Here is a 19,959-nt window from a genome sequence, read left to right on the forward strand (position 1 = left end):
CTGCTAAAACAGAAGATAGTGCAATTTTTTTAATCCAATGGATTGCAAGATCCGAGACAGCATGGTTTTACCAGAGGTAAATCTTGTCAGACAAATCTGATCAATTTCTTTGATTGGGTGATCAGAGAGTTGAATCAAGGGACATCGCTAGATGTAGTTTACTTGGATTTCAGCAAGGCCATTGGTATGGTTCTGCACAGAAATATTTTGGACCCTTGGTAGGGATGCATGACTGAGTGGGTTAGAAACTGGCTGAGTGGAAGGTGACAAAGCTTAGCAGTAAATGGAGTTTTCTTTGAAGAGGGGGATGTTACTAATAGGGTGCCTCAGGGATCAGGCCTTGGTCTGTTTCTTTTCAACATTTTTGTGAGTGACATAATGGAAAGGTTGTCAGGAAAGTTTTGGCATCTTGCTAATGATACCAAAATCTGTAACAGGGTGGACAGCCAAGAAGGAGTGGAAAATATGAGGTGGGATCTAGCAAAACTTGAGGAATGGTCTAAGATCTGGCAGCTAAGATTTAATACTAAAGAATGCAAAGAAATGTATTTAGGATGCAAAACCCAAGGGATTGCTGCAGTATTGGAGGTGAAATTCTTCTAAGCACAGAGGAAGAGCGGGATCTGGGGATAATTGCATCTGATGATCTTAAGGTGACCAAACAGATGGATAAAGCAATGGTAAAAGTCAGAAAAATGCTTGGCTTGAATCTAAATGACCACGTGACCCAAGTTGGCGGCACAGCGGGTTGCTTGGGCGTCTTGCTCTTTACCTGATTCTTTTTTCTTCGTGGAATATGCCGCATTCGGTCCGCAAACGCAGGGCGAGGGAGGGTCTAGCCCCGGAGACATCCTCACCTCAAGTGCAGGTGGGGCCCATGGGAGTGGAGCAGGGGGAAGAAGAGCCTGCAACCTCCCCTGAGCTAATGACAACTTTATCTCCAGTTGTAAGATCAGCGCTCGAAAATCCAGCAGAGGCCCGGCCCCAACATCATTGGAGGGACTCGGAGGGAGTCCTGGGTGAGTCTCTTGTTCTGGAGCCCTCGCTGTTGGTGGGAGAGGCCTTTTTGTATCCGGGTGAAAATGCTGCTCCAACTGCTTTAATCCAGGGCTGTGAGAGAGAACCCAAACATCCTCCATTTCACTTAACAGAGTTGGTGAGGCCTTTGGAGTTTAGCCTTGAAACGATTTGGGAAGCAATTAATATATTGAACAGTAATGTTTCTTCGCAAATTATCATTATTTCTAAAATGGTACAAGAAATGGATAAAAGACTGGGATTAGCAGAAAAAGATTTGGGTGAAGTTAAAAAGATTCAAGATTCACAAAATACAAAAATTGAAAATTTAATTCTTACCCAACAAGAAATCATAAAAGAAAATAATTCATTCAATTTCAAGTTGGAGAATCTGGAAAATATGGCTCGTGCTAAGAATATACGTGTTATACTTTTTCCGAAGATGCCATATATTTCTCCTAAGGATATCTGGAAAAGGTATCTAATAGAATCTTTAAAGATTCCAGAAAAACCGCTTCCTATAGTTGCTAAAGTGTATTACATGCCAACAACTAAGAAGGTTACAGCTCAGGAAGAAGATAAGGCTCAAGCGAAAGAGTTAGCAAAGATGAATATTTCTGATTTATTGGAACAGTCGGACGAAGGAACAGCAGTGCCATCTACCTTGAGTGTTACATTTCTACTTGATTCAGACAAGGGATGGATTTTCAAAAAGTACTTTCAACATCGAAAGGAACTTTTCTTGAAATGTAAAATTCTGATGTTCCCGGATCTATCCAGGCAGAAGCGCAGGCGCCAATTCCTGTTAAGACCAAGAGTACAGCAATTGGGAGCATTATATGTTCTTAAATTTCCATGTAAATGCATGTTAAAATATCAAGGGGTTTCATACCAATTTTCTTTCTTCTCTCTCAGTAAATTTCCTTAGAAATAAAGGGGAGGATTTAGGCCAGCTTCCAGTCTCTGGTTAAGGAAGTATTATGGAGCGCAAACTGATCTTGACCGGTAACCGTTAAATTTCTTGTTATTTCCTTTGGATTGTGGATATCAGGAGTCATGATTGGTCCCTATAGTGGTCTAAAATGTAACATGTATCATTTTGTTACCAAAAAAAAGTTTTTCCTCCATTTTGATGTGAAATTTATGCCTGAAAATGTGTTTTTGCATTTCAAGTGTGTTTGCTTGATAAATATTGTAAAATAATTTGATAAATTAAAAAAAAAAGAAAAATGCTTGGCTACGTAGAAAGACGAATGGTGAGCAGAAAAAGGGAGTGATATTGCCCCTGTATAGGTCCCTGGTGAGACCTCACTTGGAATACTCTGTTCAATTATGGAGCCCACACCTTCAAAAGGATATAAACAGGATGGAGGTGACCAGAGGGTGGTTACTAAAATGATCAGTGGTCTTCATTCTAAAGCATTTGGGGATAGACTTAAATATGTAAACATGTACACCCTAGAGGAAAGGCGAGATAAGGGAGATATGATAGAGACGTTCAAATATCAAAGGTTTCCATGCATAGGAGGTGAACCTTTTTCTATGGAAAGGAGTCTCAAGAATGTGGGGTCATGCATGAGGTTGAAAGGGGGTAGACTCAGGAGTAATCTTAGAAAATATTTCTTTACAGCGAGGATGGTAGAACAGCCTCCTAGTGAAAGTGGTGGAGACAAAACCAGTATCTGAAATCAAGAAAGCAGGGGAAAAATTCAGAGGATCTCTAAGGAAGTGATGAGAATTATAATGCTAAATTAATTGGATAGATGGGCCATGTGGTCACTTTCTTCAGTCATGTTCCTAAATCAGCATATATTGAGACTGAGACTCCATAACATGCAAATATAACTCATGTATATTTATTGTGGATATTCTAAAATCCCAACTGGCTGTGGGGTCCCCCAAGACAGGTTTGGGAAGCCCTGGGATAAATGTTTTATTTTAGAGTAAATGAAATACAGAAAATATTGCATTTTATAACATAGCAAGCAGAATATTTTAATTAACTGGAAAAGGTACCCAGCACCACTGATAAAATGCTGATTTTTTGGCACCTTCAGCAATCCTTTAATTCAGTGCTTCTCAACCCAGTCCTCGGGGCACACCTAGCTAGTCAGGTTTTCAGGATATCCATACTGCATATGCATGAGATGGATCTACATACAATGGAAGCAAAGCATGCATATTCATTGTGGATATTCTGAAAACCTGACTGGTTAGATGTGCCCTGAGCATTGGATTGAGGGCTTGTTTAAGGGCCTGAGGTACTAAGACAGGGGTGACCAACTCCTTTCCTTAAGAGCCTCAAACATGCCTGGTTTTCAGGATATCCACCTGCATGCTCTGTCTCTATTATATGTAGATCTATCTCATGCATATTAAGTATGGATATCCTGAAAACCTACCTGACTAGATGAGTCCCAAAAGACTGGGTTGAGAAGCATTGCTCTAATTAGCTGGGAAAGACACCTAAGTTAGAATTTATAAACACCTAAAAACAAAGCCCTAATTAAGAACATAAGACTTGCTATACTGGGTCAGACCAAAGGTCATTCAAGCCCAGTATCCTGTTTCCAACGGTGGCCAAGCCAGGTCACAGGTACCTGGCAGGAGATTCCAAGCTGCTTATCTGAAGAATAAGCAGTGGATTTCTGCAACGTCACCTTAATGGTTAATGGATTTTTCCTCCAGGAACTTGTCCAAACCTTTTTTAAATGCAATTAAACCAATAGCTGTCACCACATCTTCTGGCAACAAATTCCAGAGCTTAAATATGCATAGAGTAAAAAATATTTTCTCTTAGTTTTAAATGTATTACCCAGTAACTTCATTGTGGGTCCCCTGGTCTTTGTACTTTTCGAAAGAGTGAACAACTGATTAACGTTTACTCGTTCCATTCCACTCATTATTTTATAGACCTCTATCATATCTCCCCTCAGCCGTCTCTTCTCCAAGCTGAAGAGCCCTAACCTCTTTAGCCTTTCCTCATAGGGTACCATGATTATACCATGGAAAGCAAAAAATAATGCATAACATTAGCAGTACTGTGGGCTACAGGTACTAAGGGTTTTCTTCCTTTTTTGGCTCTATTTCAGGGGGGCAACTCCGTTCCTCAAGAGCCACAAACAGGCCAGGTTTTCAGGATATCCACAGTGAATATGCATGAGCTAGATTTGCAGACACTGCCTTCATTGTATGCAAATTTATCTCATACATATTTATTAGGGATATCCTGAAAACTAGGCTTGTTTGTGGCTCTCGAGGCCAGAAGTTGGCCACCCCTGCCCTATATGACTTAATCTCATCAAGAGGCCTTGCAGATATATAATATAACAACAGATATCTTCATCACAGATATCTACTTTTTTGCCTTTTTAAAAAGATTTTTGTGATATGGAAATGTCAATTGACAAAAAAAAAAAGATAATTTTGTTTAGAAACAGCTGTCTTAACCTCTGGTGACATAAGTCCAGCGGGCTGCTAGCTCTCGCTGCCATTTACCCAACCCCCATTGCTCACTTTTGTCTCTGTTTCCAAAGCTCCTGCTGCCTTGCATCGCCATGTGGCTCACAGTCAGCCTGAGCCACCTGGTGCTGGTACTCCGGCGCTATTTGGCGATCCTTGCATGAAGAGTGTAGAGTATGGGTACCGTGTGGGCCAAACTTAACAGCTGCACTGAGTTGCGAGTTGGCAGCAGAATGCTGCCACACACTGCCCTTCCTCCCTCCCCTGCCAGAACAGCTGCAGGGACCCGCTGACTTGTATGCCATGGTCCAGAACTGGGTTGTGACACTGAGACTGAAAAACACTGGTGTAATTATTCTACATTTTACTGGCATACTCAGGTAACCTCTACCACAGCTCACGCTGCATTGACCTAATAAAGGGAGCATAACTCTCAAAAGCCAATTTAAAAAAGCATATTAAGTCCTGTAAAACAAGGCTTCACCTACAACTTGTTTGTTGACTTTTAGTTGTACAAAAACAGACAAAAGATAAAGCTGCACCATAAAATAGGGTATTTTAGTTTTGGATTATGTGAAATGAATGATGTAATGCTGATGAAGGTGCGCTGTATGTAGTCTGATCCAGAATCGGTTACAACAGGGGCATCCAACTCTGTTCCTTGAGGGCCACAAAGTATATGTGCCCTTCACCCTGGGTGCTGGGCTTTTTTGTTTTGGTTTTAAATCTATTGACTTTTTACTTTCAAAATATTAATCCACTATGGCTCACTCTCATGGCTTTAGTTGTTAGTTCAATACTCGATGCAGTCCAATATAGCACTTTAAAACGCTGACCTCCAAGCATAGGGCTCCAGATTTTTCGGGGTGTGCTTACGACAGATTAATAGCACATCAGGCACGTGACCAGCAACACAGGCAATAAAATGCGCATTTGAAACTATTGATCTCAGGGCTGATACAGATATTGAATTGCTAATAAGAAGAGAGAAATTTACATGGTTGGAGAGTAAAAATGGCAGATAGGACATGTTGTCATTGTCTTTTTGCATCCACCCCCAAAGCACATTTCAGCTTTTGTGACTTGGCCTCAGCAAGATTCCCACCCTGTGCAGCGGCTGTAATGAAGCAGTGAGCAGCCCAAAAAGCATTGCATGGTCTGCTCCTCACCCCAGTTGCAGGTCTCGGGTCAGGTGGCGTATCTCCATTTTACCATGTTGGCTCTTGGGTATGGAGGTGATTTCAGGGAAACTGCTCTGATTGTGACAGGTGCTTACAAACAAGACCCTAAAGATACAAAAAACAATAGGTCGTATTTTTTTTCCCGTCTGAACTCATCTTATAAGAAATGTTGGAAGAAGGTTACTGTCCTTAATTTTAATGATACATTACCCTGGCTGGAGATGTCTCCCTTTCAGAATGTTTTTGCTGCAAGTGCTCCTCGTTTAAAAATCTAAGGAAAGCCGGTGGCTCATCGGAGGTTAAACTCCAGCCTAACGTGATCTAGCAGAACAGACTGCTGACATTTTTATATGCAACCAGAAGACCCAACTTAGCCAGTTGAATTCTCCAATTTTCAGTTGTGTGCCATGGTTTAGTTGGTGAATTTGTGGCTGAATGTTTCGGTTTGACCTGGGTTCTTTCTAAATGATCAGCACATGCCTTTTATTTATCATCCCTTGCATACAACAGGCGATTTTACAAGCTTGAAAGATTTATTTATTTTTTTTTTTTTAAGATCTCATTCTTGATGTACTTTGCTGTCATTTTTCAGCCTTTCTTTGGCTAAAATCCAACTGGAGAGTCTGAGCCAAGAATTCAGGATGGTCCATTTTTGACTGAGATTGAGAGGTGAGGGGCTAATTGCTCAGCCCGACCCAAACCCTTTGGGGACTTGATGATGTGAACATTGACAAAGCCGGAGCATTAAACCTGCTGGAAAAAAGTGCAGGAATTGTTTATGTATGAAAACAACCTGGGGCCCAATATTGAAACACTACTTAACCAGATAAGTAGGATTTATATAAGAACATAAGATATTTATTATTTATTTTATTAACTTTTATTTACCGACATTCGTGAAGCACATCATGCCGGTTTACAAAGAACTCAGGTGGGAGATACAATGAAACAATATAACAATATAATATAATATAACAATAAAACAATAAAACATTATAACAAAGTGAACAAATAAAACAGTACAGAAAAAATGAAGCCATGGGAGCCGAATTGAGGGGGGGGGGAAAAGGGGGGGAGGGGAGGGGGAGGGTGGGCAAGGGGTAGGAGGGGAAGGGGAAAGCATAGTTAGAAGGAGGTAAGGGGAGAATACAAAAAGAATAGGGTGAGACTATGTACAGGAGAACTGTATAGGTGTCATTTAACTACGTAGAATTACGGAGACATCGAAAGTTGGGGAAGGCGGTAAAACTGGGAAATAGTTACTTCAGAGGGTGTAAAAAGATATGCCCTACTGGGTCAGACCAAGAGTCCATCAAGCCCAGCATCCTGTTTCCAACAGTGGCCAATCCAGGCCATAAGAACCTGGCAAGTACTCTGACATTAAATAGATCCCTTATTGATTAATAGAAGTTGATGGACTTCTTCTCTAAGAACTTATCCAAACCTTTTTTAAACCCAGTTACACTAACTGCTGTAACCACATCCTCTGGCAATGAACTCCAGAGTTTAACTATGCGCTGGATGAAAGAATTTTCTCTGATTTGTTAACTTCATGGAGTTCCCCCTAGTCCTTTTATTGTCTGAGAGAGTAAATAACCGATTTACATTTACCTGTTCAAGTCACTTCATGATTTTGTAGACTCTTTATCCTTTTGGACTCTTTGCCATCCTGGACATAAAGCATTACCCCGCCATCAAGATATTCCTCTCTGTCATTGCAATATAATTTGTACCCCGGTATAGCACTGTCCCATTGGTTATCCTTCTTCCACCATGTCTCTGAGATGTCAGTTAAGTCTATGTCATCATTTACTGCTATACATTCTAATTCTCCCATCTTGCTTCTTAGACTTCTGGCATTAGCATACAAACATTTCAAAGTGTGTTTTTTGTTTGTATTTACATTCTGCTTTTCAGTTGACAGGGATACATTGGAATCTTTTAGCTCAGGTGAGTTTTTAATTATAGCACTTGGACTACTTTTCTTATTATTGGAACCTCACTGTCGGGATGCCCTTTGGAAAAGACTTTCCCTTCCCCAAAAGGTTCCCCATTTCCTTACAAAACTGAATACCTCTTCCTTGCACCATCGTCTCATCCACGCATTGAGACTCCAGAGCTCTGCCTGCTTCTGGGGACCTGCACATGGAACAGGGAGCATTTCAGAGAACGCTACCCTGAAGGTTCTGGATTTCAGCTTTCTATCTAAGAGCCTAAATTTGACTTCCAGAATCTCATTCCCACATTTTCGTATGTCTTTGGTGCCCACATGCACCATGATAGCCGTCTCCTCCCCAGCACTGTCTAAAATCCTATTTAGGTGACACGTGAGATCTGCCATCTTCGCACCAGGTAAGCATGTTACCAGGCAATCTTTATGCCCACCAGCCACCCAGCTATCCACATTCCTAATATTCGAATCACCAACTATGATGATCAACCTAACCCACCCCTCCTGGGCAGTAGCCCTGGGAGACACATCCTTTGTGTGAAAGGACAATGCACCACCTGGAGAGCAGGTCCTTGCTACAGGATCATTTTCTGCTGCACCAGGTTGATGCTCTCCGATCATGAGACCTTCCTCCTCCAAGGCAGCACCAGGGCTGCCAGACTGGAGTTGGGACTTGGCTACTAAGTCCCTGAAGGTCTCATCTGTATGCCTTTCTGTCTGTCTCAGCTCCTCCAGGTCTGCTACTCTAGCCTACAGAGATCGGACTAGTTCTCTGAGAGACAGGCGCTCTTTGCATTGAATGCACACATACAATTTCTCACCTGCGGGTAAAATATCATACATGTGACCCTCGATGCAAAAGATTGGGAGGCCCCCCTCTTGCTGCTGGACTGCTGCCTTCATCTTAAATGTGTTCAGTTCCTAGTTAAGTTTTAGGTCGCTATGGGAGTAGGAATATGTACAATTAAGGTCCTTTAAATGTATTAGTGTACTCACTATGTATCTGTAGTGACCTACAAGGGAATGATCAAACTCTTGATAAGGTGTGGGGAATTTCTGAGTTTAAGTTAAAAGGCTTTTTTTTTTAAGTGTGAAAGTGACATTTGCCTATAAATTAAAGGATGGGCTAAGGTGGGTGGGAAAGGGGTAGGAGGGTTGGGAATACTAACACACAAACTTCTGTTTGAAGCCCGACTTTCTGACTACCTATTTAAAACAAAACACAAGAACACACTAAGTAATATACCCCAATAGTTTACTTCTCCGCAATACTTTTTAAGTTTTAAAAATTTCTCCAAGCAGTTCTTACTGATTCTTTCCAGCCACCAGCAAGGTGATCCTGTCCTCTCAGTGTTCCCACTGGATTGTCGCTATGATGCCTAGATCTCTTTCCTGGGTGGTAGCTCCTAATATGGAGCCTAACATCATGTAACTACAGCAAGGGTTATTTTTTCCCTATATGCAACACCTTGCACTTATCCACATTAAATTTCATCTGCCATTTGGATGCCCAATTTTCCAGCCTCACAAGGTGGTCCTGCAGTTTATCACAATCCACTTGAGATTTAACTACTCTTTATAATTTTATGTCATCTGCAGATTTGATCACTTCACTCATTGTACCCCTTTCCAGATCATTTATAAATATATTAAAAAGCAGTGGTCCAAGTACAGATCCCTGAGGCACCCTACTGTTTACCTTTATCCATTGTGAAAACAGACCATTTTAACCAGTTTGTAATCCACAAAAGGACATTGCTTCCTATCCCATGACTTTTAATTTTCGTAGAAGCCCCTAATGAGAGGACTTTGTTGAATGCCTTCTGAAAATCTAAATACACCACATCTACCAGTTCAACTTTGTCCATATGTTTATTCACCCCTTCAAAAAAATATAGGAGGTTTGTGAGGCAAGACTTCCCTTGGGTAATTCCATGCCAGCTGAGTCCCATTAAGCCATGTCTATCTAAATGTTCTGTGATTTTATTCTTTATAACAGTTTCCACAATTTTTCCTGACACTGAAGTCAGGCTCACCGGTCTATAGTTTCCCGGATCACCCCTAGATTCATTTTTAAATATCAGGGTTACACTGGCCACCTTCCAATCTTCAGGTACAATGGATGATTTTAATAATAGGTTACATATTAATTGTAATAAATCTGAAATTTCATTTTTTAGTTCTTTCAGAACCCTGGGGTGTATTCCATCTGGTCCAGGTGATTTACTGTTTTTCAGTTTGTCAATATGGCCTACTATATCTTCCAGGCTCACTGTGATTTGGTTCAGTTCATCTGACTTGTCACCCTTGAAAACAGTCTCCAGAACAGGTATCTCCCCAACATCCTTTCCAGTAAACACAGAAGCAAAGAATTTGTTTATTCTTTCCGCAATGGCCGTATCTTCCTTAAGTACCCCTTTAACACCTCTATCATGTAACGGCCATGATCAGGTGCCATGTAGCCAGATAAGTCAGTTATCTGGCTAAGTATATAACTGGATAGTCAATGGGCGGATCAGGGCAGCACTTCTTTTCCAGTTATCTTAACCAGATAAGTACCTATATTCAGCCTTGTCCGGTTAAATTAACCATATAAGTTAGACTTGCTCAATAGCAGGTCTAAAGTTATCCAGATATAATTTATCCGGATACCTAGAGCTTATCCAGTTATATTCAGCAGCATAACCGTGCTGCTTAATATCCCTTCTAAGTTATCCAGATCAGTAATATCTGGATAACTTAGATAACCGGATATCTTTGAATATTGGGCCCCTGGTGTTTTCAATGAGAAAAACATCAAAACAAAACTCCATTTTTACACTATAACAAAACTTTGCTATATTGGCCCATTAGACTGGAAAAAAATCTGTTTTTCTTTCTGCTGATATCCAGTGCCATAGCTAGAGGTGGGTGAGAGGGGCAGCTGCTGAGGATACAAGGTCCCTTGGGGGTTGGAAAAATGATTGAACTATACATTTAGGTCAGCAGTAGCTGAAGAGCCATGAAGAGTGCCAGTTTTGTCCTATCATCTGGGTTGTGGGGAGGCAGAGGGGAAGATGACTGGAGATCAGCGTGGAGGGAGCAGGAGAGAGGATCAGGGTGGAGGTAGTGAGTGAATATAAGTGTGCACGCCTGCCCCAGGCAGTAAAATGTCTCACTACAGTTCTGCCAAGAACTGATATTTGGAAGGTGGGAATGGGGACAGGGGCAGGGAGGAAGGGGAGAGTTAAGCAGATGCCATAAGGTGAAATAATGACTCCTTATGATATTGGATTAAAATCCCTTTACGTTCAAGTTTCACAGTAGAGGTTCTAAATTCAGGCTAAGCACTCTTTTGGGGATGAATAGGAATCGAAGAGAAGATATGAAGAACAGTAGTCTCAATCCTGTGACACACAAAAGTGGGCCTGAATCTTTTTTACATCATGAGAGAATTTGGTGAGGTTCGAGGCCCTTAATTTCACTCTTTTTTTAACCTCCCATCTCCCCCCCCCCCCCCAAATGGATAAGAGAAGATGCAGTGAATCACATTTTGGTCCTACATTTAGTGACTGCATGCAGTTTGATTATGTGGCCCAAGGTGATGCTAGTTTACTGTTTTGGTGCAACTTTTGGAAATGCAGGACACAACACACTTATCAGTCTTAAGAAGCCAGACCAGTTCCTGATTTCAGTGTCATCTTGTTAAAAAAAAAATGGCTTGGCATTTAGAAGGCTTTCAGAAGATGTTAAGAGATTTGAATGATAGCCCCACATTATGACACATTGCTCCAGTGTGCTTGGTGTATGAAGCACTCAGGAGCTGTAAACATGTTTAATGGGGAAGTGATTCCTGCAGAATAAACACAGTTAAAGCTGTCATCGGCTACATCCCCACATCTCATAAATTTAGATGCAGTGATCTGAATACAGCTTGTGTAGCAGTCAAAGGAGAGCTTCCATGCCTTCCCCCGCTCCCACGCTGCATATATTTTTGACTACTTGCAATACCATTGCAACTCTGAAATTGTATTTTAATTTTACAATCCATAAAAAAAACCTGCTCCACCACACACCAGCATTCAGGAGTGGGGGAGGAATATTTGGAACTGACTTATTTTTGTTTGAGAAAATTGAGGTACAGGTAAATGGATCTACTTTGCGATCACTCTGAGTCTCCATTCTTTCTTGCATTTTGTGAAAGTGGATGCACTAGGGCCCAAAGAGACAGCAGCAGAGAGGAGTCAGGTTTTTCTCTAGCAATAAGTATTTATTTAAAAATGCTCTTCATCTAGTGATCATTACAGAATATTCTCAGAGGTGAGCAACTGACTAACATGTAATAAGTAATTAAAAAAATAAAGATAAATATAAAATCAAACAAACGTACTTCAGCAAAAATCCATATATAAAACAAAAATATTAAAACTGAGATTAAGAACAAACGGACAAGGAATGTCCTTACCAAAGAGATGGGTACCCCGACTTGAAAGCCAGTGTAAAATAAAGGGCTTTCATGAGGCAACTCTCTCTTCTAGTCATAATAATATTTGAAGTTCATTTCAAAGAAACGGGCCAGAAACTGCAAACAACTGGGCATGCAACTCGATTAAGTGGACTTGTTTGGTCAAAGAATGCCAACTTGCAGAGCAAAGGTTTAATATAAAGAGAGGCATTGCCCCTCGCGGCTTTGTAGATCTATATTGCTTTTCAAAATTTAATGTGCCAAATGAAGACCTTTAGATATTGAAGCAATAATGGTCACGAAATTGACATCCAGACAGAATCCGTGCAGCGGGATGTGTGCTAAAGAAGCCAGGCTGCAGAACTGCAGTAGTAAACATTTGCAGACTGGTACCTGCCTATCTTCCCACTACTGCTTAGGGAGGTATTTATACAGAAAGAACAAAAGTAATGAAAACATCCTCCAACAAAAAGGTTGTGATTTGGTGCAACAAAATATTCCTAAATACAGTTGTTAATAATAGCAGTAGTAGTAATAAAAGGCAATTAAGTTTCATCATTGATGCAGGATAAAAGGACCTTTTCTATGATTGCTTTCGTTTAGATGCTGCTTCCTTTGGTTTTAAATCAAGGGTGATTGCACTGCAGATAAAATTATCGAGGGGCTTTATGATTGATGTGCTTTGATTTAATTCATGCAAATTTCCAATTCATTAGGCATTGCATCAATTAGTAAAAGCTGATTGTTATTAGAGAAAAGAACCTTCAAGTAAACATAACAAGGATTAATTTTCAGAAGGTTACCGTGAAGACGGCAGCACAGCCCCCATGTTTGGGATTTTTTTTCTAGTTTTTATCTGTTACATCTGGGCTTTTTATGCAGCTTCAATGTATGTAATCCATAGAATATTACAGGGTTTGCAACTATATAGGGTTTTAAACCATAGCTTTGACAGGAAATTGTACTGAAGAACAACACATGGTCCTGAGTGGTCTGTATGGATGATAGTGAACATATGCTGAAAATGCACAGTGAAAAGTGAACTAACACGAGTTTCCATTTCGAGAAGGTAATTTTCAAAGTCATGTCTGTGGGTAAAACGGTGCAATAAGCTTTTGGAAAAAGTAAAAGTACAGGTGGTGCCACTTGCTGTGTACTTTTACCTGCACTATTTACTTTTGAAAGTTTGGAAGCTGAGCTTCTGTGAGCAGGCCAGGTCATAGGAATGAAGGACACCAAGATTCCAACTTTGTGGCAAGGTCATCCCGGTCATCCATGCCCAATTTTCATTTGGGCCATAGAGCACAGAGTCGTGGGTGCACTCAAGTACAACCTTACTATCTGCAAGACCTCAACGGTTTGCAGGCAATGGCCCTTGTGCAGGGTCTCTGTCACTGAAGTCATCCAAAGCTTGCAAACCAAACGATTTGTAATCACAGAAGGAAAAGAGTGAGAGAAGGAAGGCCACCTCCACAACTTCTATCAACTGCAGGCTTCACCTGTGGCATCTGTGGTGTCATTTATGAGTCAAGGATAGGTCGTATGTAGGGAGGGACCTTTGATTCAGTTTTTAGTTTATTTTGCCTGGGAATTTCAGTGTTAGAATAAATTACTTTTCCACTGATTTTTCTCCTAAGTGTTATATCAAAGTCCATTTTTCCACCGACTTGTTTTTTTTTGTTCTAACATTGAAATTCCCAGGCAAAATAAACTAAAAACAAAGGCCTCTCGTCCTGTGTCACATCAGTGGACACATAAATTAATGTAGTGAAAGGGACTTGCTGAAAGTTCATATGGAGACTATAATCAGTGCCATGAAGCACATGCTGTTACCCACAATAGGGGAAAGGGTTTGGAATTGGATACATACTTATGTAAATTCAGAAAAAGTATCCGCACAAAGTATGTGGAAATATATACAGATAATTTTCCTTAGGCAATTTTCAATGTAATAACTTGTGCGAAAGTTATTGCAAATCGGCGGGTAAAAAGTACCTACGGACTTTGCCAGTCTTAAAATTATCCCCAGTACATGTGGGTTCTCAATCAGTGGTGCTGAGCTGGTCTGGTTTTCAGGGCATCCCTGATGAAATATGCATGAAATATAACTGCATGCATCAATCTGGTTCTTAAAGGCATATTTATATGGAGTGTCTTGAAAACCAGACTGGCTTTTGCAGGGACAGGGAAGGTTGAGGACTGGTTTCAATGTTAGATCCTATTTCACCTAACTGTAAGAGATCACAGAAAAGTGTTTTTGATGTGATTTGTGATCCAGTAAGACTGGAACTGAGACATTGCTATATAAAGTCTCTCTGTAAATTGCCCTTCCTGGGTACTGCTGAAAGTCTGTTCCATAATGTACAGTCTTTTAGTTGCATTGTATAGGAGGCGTTGCTGGGGGCGTTTTGGATGGGATTGGAAAATAACGCAGAGAGATCTCATTTTTAGCTGTATGCGTGTTATTTTTCAGATGAAAGGCCCTTGCGCAAAAAGCAGGTGCAAATGTCTACAGGCACTCTACTCCCTGCAGCAAGATTGAAAGTGAATATACGCATGTATTTTCTCTTTGAAAACTGATACAAAGCCGGTAGATAAAAAGCATCTGCAGACTTTGTCCAAGGCAGACAGTTTGAAAACTGTCCCAAAAATCCTTGTGATGACATAGCCGGAGGTGCGACCCCCAGGCCAAGAGTGGCCGGTATAGTAGCAAGGCAAGTCCGACAGTTTCCAACTGGAACAGCGGCAAGGCAACTTCTTCCTGTGATGGCCACCTTTCCCTTGGGTAGACCCCTCAGGTACTGGGGCCGTCAGGGCTTAGGTAGTGGGCCCAAAACTAGGACTAAGCAAGAATGAGGTTGGAAGCACAAGCAAACACTGGAAACAGACTAGATGAAATCAATCGGCAGGTCTGAAAAAGCAAGGAATATGCTGGAGTCAATACAGCGAGATTAACTCTGAAAGCAGAATTCCAATGAGAGACTTGAGAATGAAAACCAAGCTCTGGCAGCCTGCTGACTGAAAGTCTAGAAACTGTATGCGTCCAAACAAGAAACAGGATGGCTGCCAGCAGGAATTGTGCACCAAGGAGTTGAGAGGACTGACCAAATAGTCCCAGAAACCCACAGAGGCCCCTGCTGGCAGGAGGTGAGAATTGCCTGTTGGAACCTCACAATTCTCCCCATCTCCATGCCAAATAATTGAAGATGATTTAATAGAAAATCATTGTGACATACATAAAGGATGCCACGTTGTGGTTTATTTGGGTAGTTAGAGAATTAGATAGTAAGAAGAGCCACTTAGACATTATAGTTAATTTTATAAACTGCCCAAGCACAACCATGTGGAACTGCAGCCTCCTTATGACTGATCAAGTGGTATAAATTATTGCAGGTTATTTCCCCTCTCTGAATATTGGTTTTTTAAATTATTTTTTGAATGAAGTAAAACAGTTCATTTGCTCATTATTATTTATTTACTTAGGCTTAATTACTTGCCAGATTACAACAAGGTCCTCTAGGCGATGTACAACCTCTATGAAAGCAGAAAATGCAACAGTCTAGCTCAAGGCACAAAATCAAATTGCCTCTGCAGATCTTGCTTTCTTTCCTTCATGTTTGCTCTCCACTTATCTATCACATAAGATTCCTTGTATTAAACTTGTGCTAATGGGTTTTATTTATTGTAATGCAAAATTGCAAAAATATCCTGCTTTTTCTTGGCAAAAAATAACTGTTGCTTATGGTATTTGTGTGATTTGATACTGTATATTTTCTTTTCAAAAGTGATTATTAAATGTAGTTGGCCGTCAAAGATCGGCTGCAGAGCACTTTAAGATCACGTAATTCATTCCAGAGGCACTATCTATCAAAACGCTGTATAGCCTTTTCTCTGCTTTTGGCTGTGGAGATGAATGAAAAAGCCTGCAGTTCTGTCATGACTCAAAAGCCTTTATTTAAAGGGGCTCCATATGTTTCAAAGATAATATATATTTTTTTAAATTGTTTTTGTTGTTTATTGTTATTTGATTCATTGTTTTGTATTTATTCTATGTTATATATTAGGTATGTTGAGTTTCTTACCCACTCAGAACAAGATGTATTGGATTTTGCGGGCTCTAAGCATTTTTTAAATAAATAAATACAAATATGCAGTTCTTTGTGATCTAGTTAAATGTCATACTTATTTTTTTCCCGCAGGTCTGGAAACGGTCTGGTGCCTGGTTCTATAAAGGGTTGCCTAAGTATATCCTTCCCTTAAAAAGCTCCAGTAAAATGAATGAGCTACATTTGGGGCCACTGCAAGCAGTCTCTTCCATGCCAGAGGTGAAGGGTGCTGTCACTAACCGCGTTTACACGTGGGTTAGAGGAAGAGGTCAGTAATCTCATTTGTTAGTGGCATAATCCATGGCTTGTGTGGCGCAGATTTTGTAGTACAACTGGAAGACTCGTATCCTTTTTACTTACAGCATAGAATTGTAAAAGTATGAGTGTGTGTATGTGTGAGAGAGAAAGCATATGTATGTGTGAGCATGTGAGAGAGTATGTGTATGTGTGAGAGAGAGAGAGAGCATCTGTGTGTGAGAGATGCTGTGCAGGCCCAAGGAGGAGACTACTGCTGCCTGCACTCTTTACGTTCTGGGGAGAAAGAGTGTGTGTGTGTGTGTGTGTGTGTGTGTGTGTGTGTGTGAACATGTGACAGAGAGAATGTGTGTATGTGTGAGAGAGAGAAACACTAAGCAGGCCCAAAAAAGGAGGCTCCTGCTGCCTGCAGAGAGACTGCACTATCTTTTTATTTTAGCAGCGATTCCATTTATTTACTCGCCACAGAGGTCAGATTAACTATCCTGTAGTTCCCAGTCTCCTCCTTACTTCCACTTTTGTGAAGGAGAACCACATCCACCTGTTCCCAGTCCTCCAGAACTACTCCTGACTAAAGAAGCATTGAAAAGGTCAGGCAGCGGAGCCGGCAGAACTTCTCTAAATTAACTTGATACCCTTGGAGGTATCCCATCTGAGCCCGTTCTTTTTATCTAGCTCCTCACAAACTCGGCCTTCTGAAATGTGTTTGTGTCAATTTTCTGTGGTCCTATCCTTGGCCCCCCTTTAGTGAACGCCAAAAAAACCATTTGTTAAGCAATTTCCACTTTTTCCTTGTCAGCCTGTATGCATTCCTCCCCTTCATCACTGATTCTCACAATGGCACTTTTGCACTTGCCCCAGCTCCCCCCCCCCCCCCCCCCCCCCGTTTTACCGTATTTGATATTTTTTTCCATTAGCTTCGAAAACTAAAAAGTCATGGGATAGGAGGCGGTGTCCTTTCGTGGATTACAAACTGGTTAAAAGACGGGAAACAGAGAGTAGGATTAAATGGTCAATCTTCTCAGTGGAAAAGGGTAAACAGTGGAGTGCCTCAGGGATCTGTACTTGGACCGGTGCTTTTCAATATATATATATATATAAATGATCTGGAAAGGAATACGACGAGTGAGGTTATCAAATTTGCGGATGAATCAAAATTATTCAGAGTAGTTAAATCACAAGCTGACTGTGATACATTACAGGAGGACCTTGCAAGACTGGAAGATTGGGCATCCAAATGGCAGATGAAATTTAATGTGGACAAGTGCAAGGTGTTGCATATAGGGGAAAAATAACCCTTGCTGTAGTTACACGATGTTAGGTTCCATATTAGGAGCCTAACATATTAGGAGCCTAAGATCTAGGCATCATAGTGGATAATACTTTAAAATCGTCGGCTCAGTGTGCTGCAGCAGTCAAAAAAGCAAATAGAATGTTAAGAATTATTAGGAAGGGAATGGTTAATAGAACGGAAAATGTCATAATGCCTCTGTATCGCTCCATGGTGAGACCGCACCTTGAATACTGTGTACAATTCTGGTCGCCGCATCTCAAAAAAGATATAGTTGCGATGGAGAAGGTACAGAGAAGGGCAACCAAAATGATAAAGGGGATGGAACAGCTCCCCTATGAGGAAAGGCTGAAGAGGTTAGGGTTCAGCTTGGAGAAGAGACGGCTAAGGGGGGATATGATAGAGGTCTTTAAGATCATGAGAGGTCTTGAACGAGTAGATGTGACTCGGTTATTTACACTTTCGAATAATAGGACTAGGGGGCATTCCATGAAGTTAGCAAGTAGCACATTTAAGACTAATCGGAGAAAATTCTTTTTCACTCAATGCACAATAAAGCTCTGGAATTTGTTGCCAGAGGATGTGGTTAGTACATTTAATGTAGCTGGGTTCAAAAAAGGTTTGGATAAGTTCTTGGAGGAGAAGTCCATTAATGGCTATTAAACAATTTTACTTAGGGAATAGCCACTGCTATTAATTGCATCAGTAGCATGGGTTCTTCTTAGTGTTTGGGTAATTGCCAGGTTCTTGTGGCCTGGTTTTGGCCTCTGTTGCAAACAGGATGCTGGGCTTGATGGACCCTTGGTCTGACCCAGCATGGCAATTTCTTATGTTCTTCTTTATTCTGACTACATTCCCAGCTTCTATTAGGGAAATATATCTGGAAAAACTGTCTTCCTTTTTCTGCAAACTCTGGTACCTTATGAATTTTCAAAGGAGTTAATGAACGTAAATGTAACATAGTATTATAGCAATTTTCAAACGTGCGTAAAACCTGTTGATAATTCAATGGCATATATCGTAGCAATTTTCAAAAGCCCACTTACATGGGGTAAAGTGCATTGGCACATGAAAAGCCCAATTTTAAGCGTGTAAATGCTTTTGAAAATCAGGTCCAATCCTGTTTGTTCTTACCTTTTCAACTGCTGCTGTAGAAAACCATAGTGACCTCTCTCATTTTTTTTTTCTTCTTCTTACCTTTCACTTTGACAAGAAAGAGGAAGAATCCCCAAATAGTGAATGTTCAGAGAGAGTGGGAGCTAATGATGTACTCTCTAGAAAAAAAAAAGAAAAGCGGGGAGATGTGATACAAATATCAGTAAGCTACCAGAAAGCAGCATTTTCCATAGAAGCTGGAGAGCAAGGGGCGTGGTGTGAAGCTCAAGGGAGGGAAGTGCAAAGGGAATGTGGGCGAGAACTTGTTCTCAGACATAAGAAGGTCCGTTCAGCCCAGTATCCTGTTTCCGACAGCGGCCAGTCCAGGTTGTAAGTGTCTGGCAGAGTCGCATAAAGTAGATCTATTTCTCGTTACTCACTCCCAGGGATCGCAGTGGCTTTCTTTAGTCTCCCTGGCTAATAAACGTGCTATGGACTTTTCCTCCAGGAACCTGTCCCAAACCTCTTTTAAACCCCCGGCTCTGCTCGTCGCCTTGACCGCGTCCTCTGGCAACAGATTCCACAGTATGATAGTGCGCTGCGTGACAAAGCGCTTTTGTTTTAAATTTAGCAAAGGTGAAAGGAGCCAAAACAGTGTCAGAATTTAAGCAGATGGGACCAGCATAAAGGGACTTTAATGCTGGAGGGAGGGAGAATGAGTGGACTCAGTGCTCTTTTTATGCTGACATCTTCTGGGATTCCAGGTTAAGTTTCTGCTGAAAGAACAAAACTCTTTGGAGGTAATTTTCAAAAAGTAAACTGGGGATTTGAAAATTGCTACTTTTTACATGCACAACTCCTTGGAAAAATCATTCCATAGGACTGAATTTTCAAAAGGTTGTATGCACATAAATGAACTTTTAAAAAAAACCTGCTATAATATATGCTACGTTTATGCGCATAACTCTTTGTGATTTAAGTCACTGTGGCCCCTGCATTAGAAGGACTCTCTTTACCAGAAAAGGGTGAATTAACCACACTTGAGTTCAAGGGAAAAAGAAACCTAAACCTTTGAGGGGTCAATTATAGGCTCCTGTTTCCGTGGTGTGTGAGGTTTTTTTCTGGGGTTTTTTGTTGTTTTTTTTGCTATTCTCATA

At 40.9% G+C, this 19,959-nt stretch overlaps 1 protein-coding gene across 30 annotated transcripts in view; it reads left to right on the forward strand.

Annotated features, from left to right (window-relative positions):
* RPH3AL (rabphilin 3A like (without C2 domains)) overlaps positions 1 to 19,959 on the forward strand; it is a 262,037-nt gene that overhangs the window by 174,679 nt on the left and 67,399 nt on the right. For all 30 annotated transcript variants that reach the window (XM_029611428.1, XM_029611424.1, XM_029611443.1 and 27 more), the window contains one exon: positions 16,255 to 16,429. In XM_029611428.1, the coding sequence (XP_029467288.1) occupies positions 16,255 to 16,429 (175 nt within the window). The remainder of the gene's footprint in view (positions 1 to 16,254; positions 16,430 to 19,959) is intronic.

This window comes from Rhinatrema bivittatum, chromosome 8, assembly GCF_901001135.1.
Source record: "Rhinatrema bivittatum chromosome 8, aRhiBiv1.1, whole genome shotgun sequence".
Lineage (NCBI taxonomy): Eukaryota > Metazoa > Chordata > Amphibia > Gymnophiona > Rhinatrematidae > Rhinatrema > Rhinatrema bivittatum.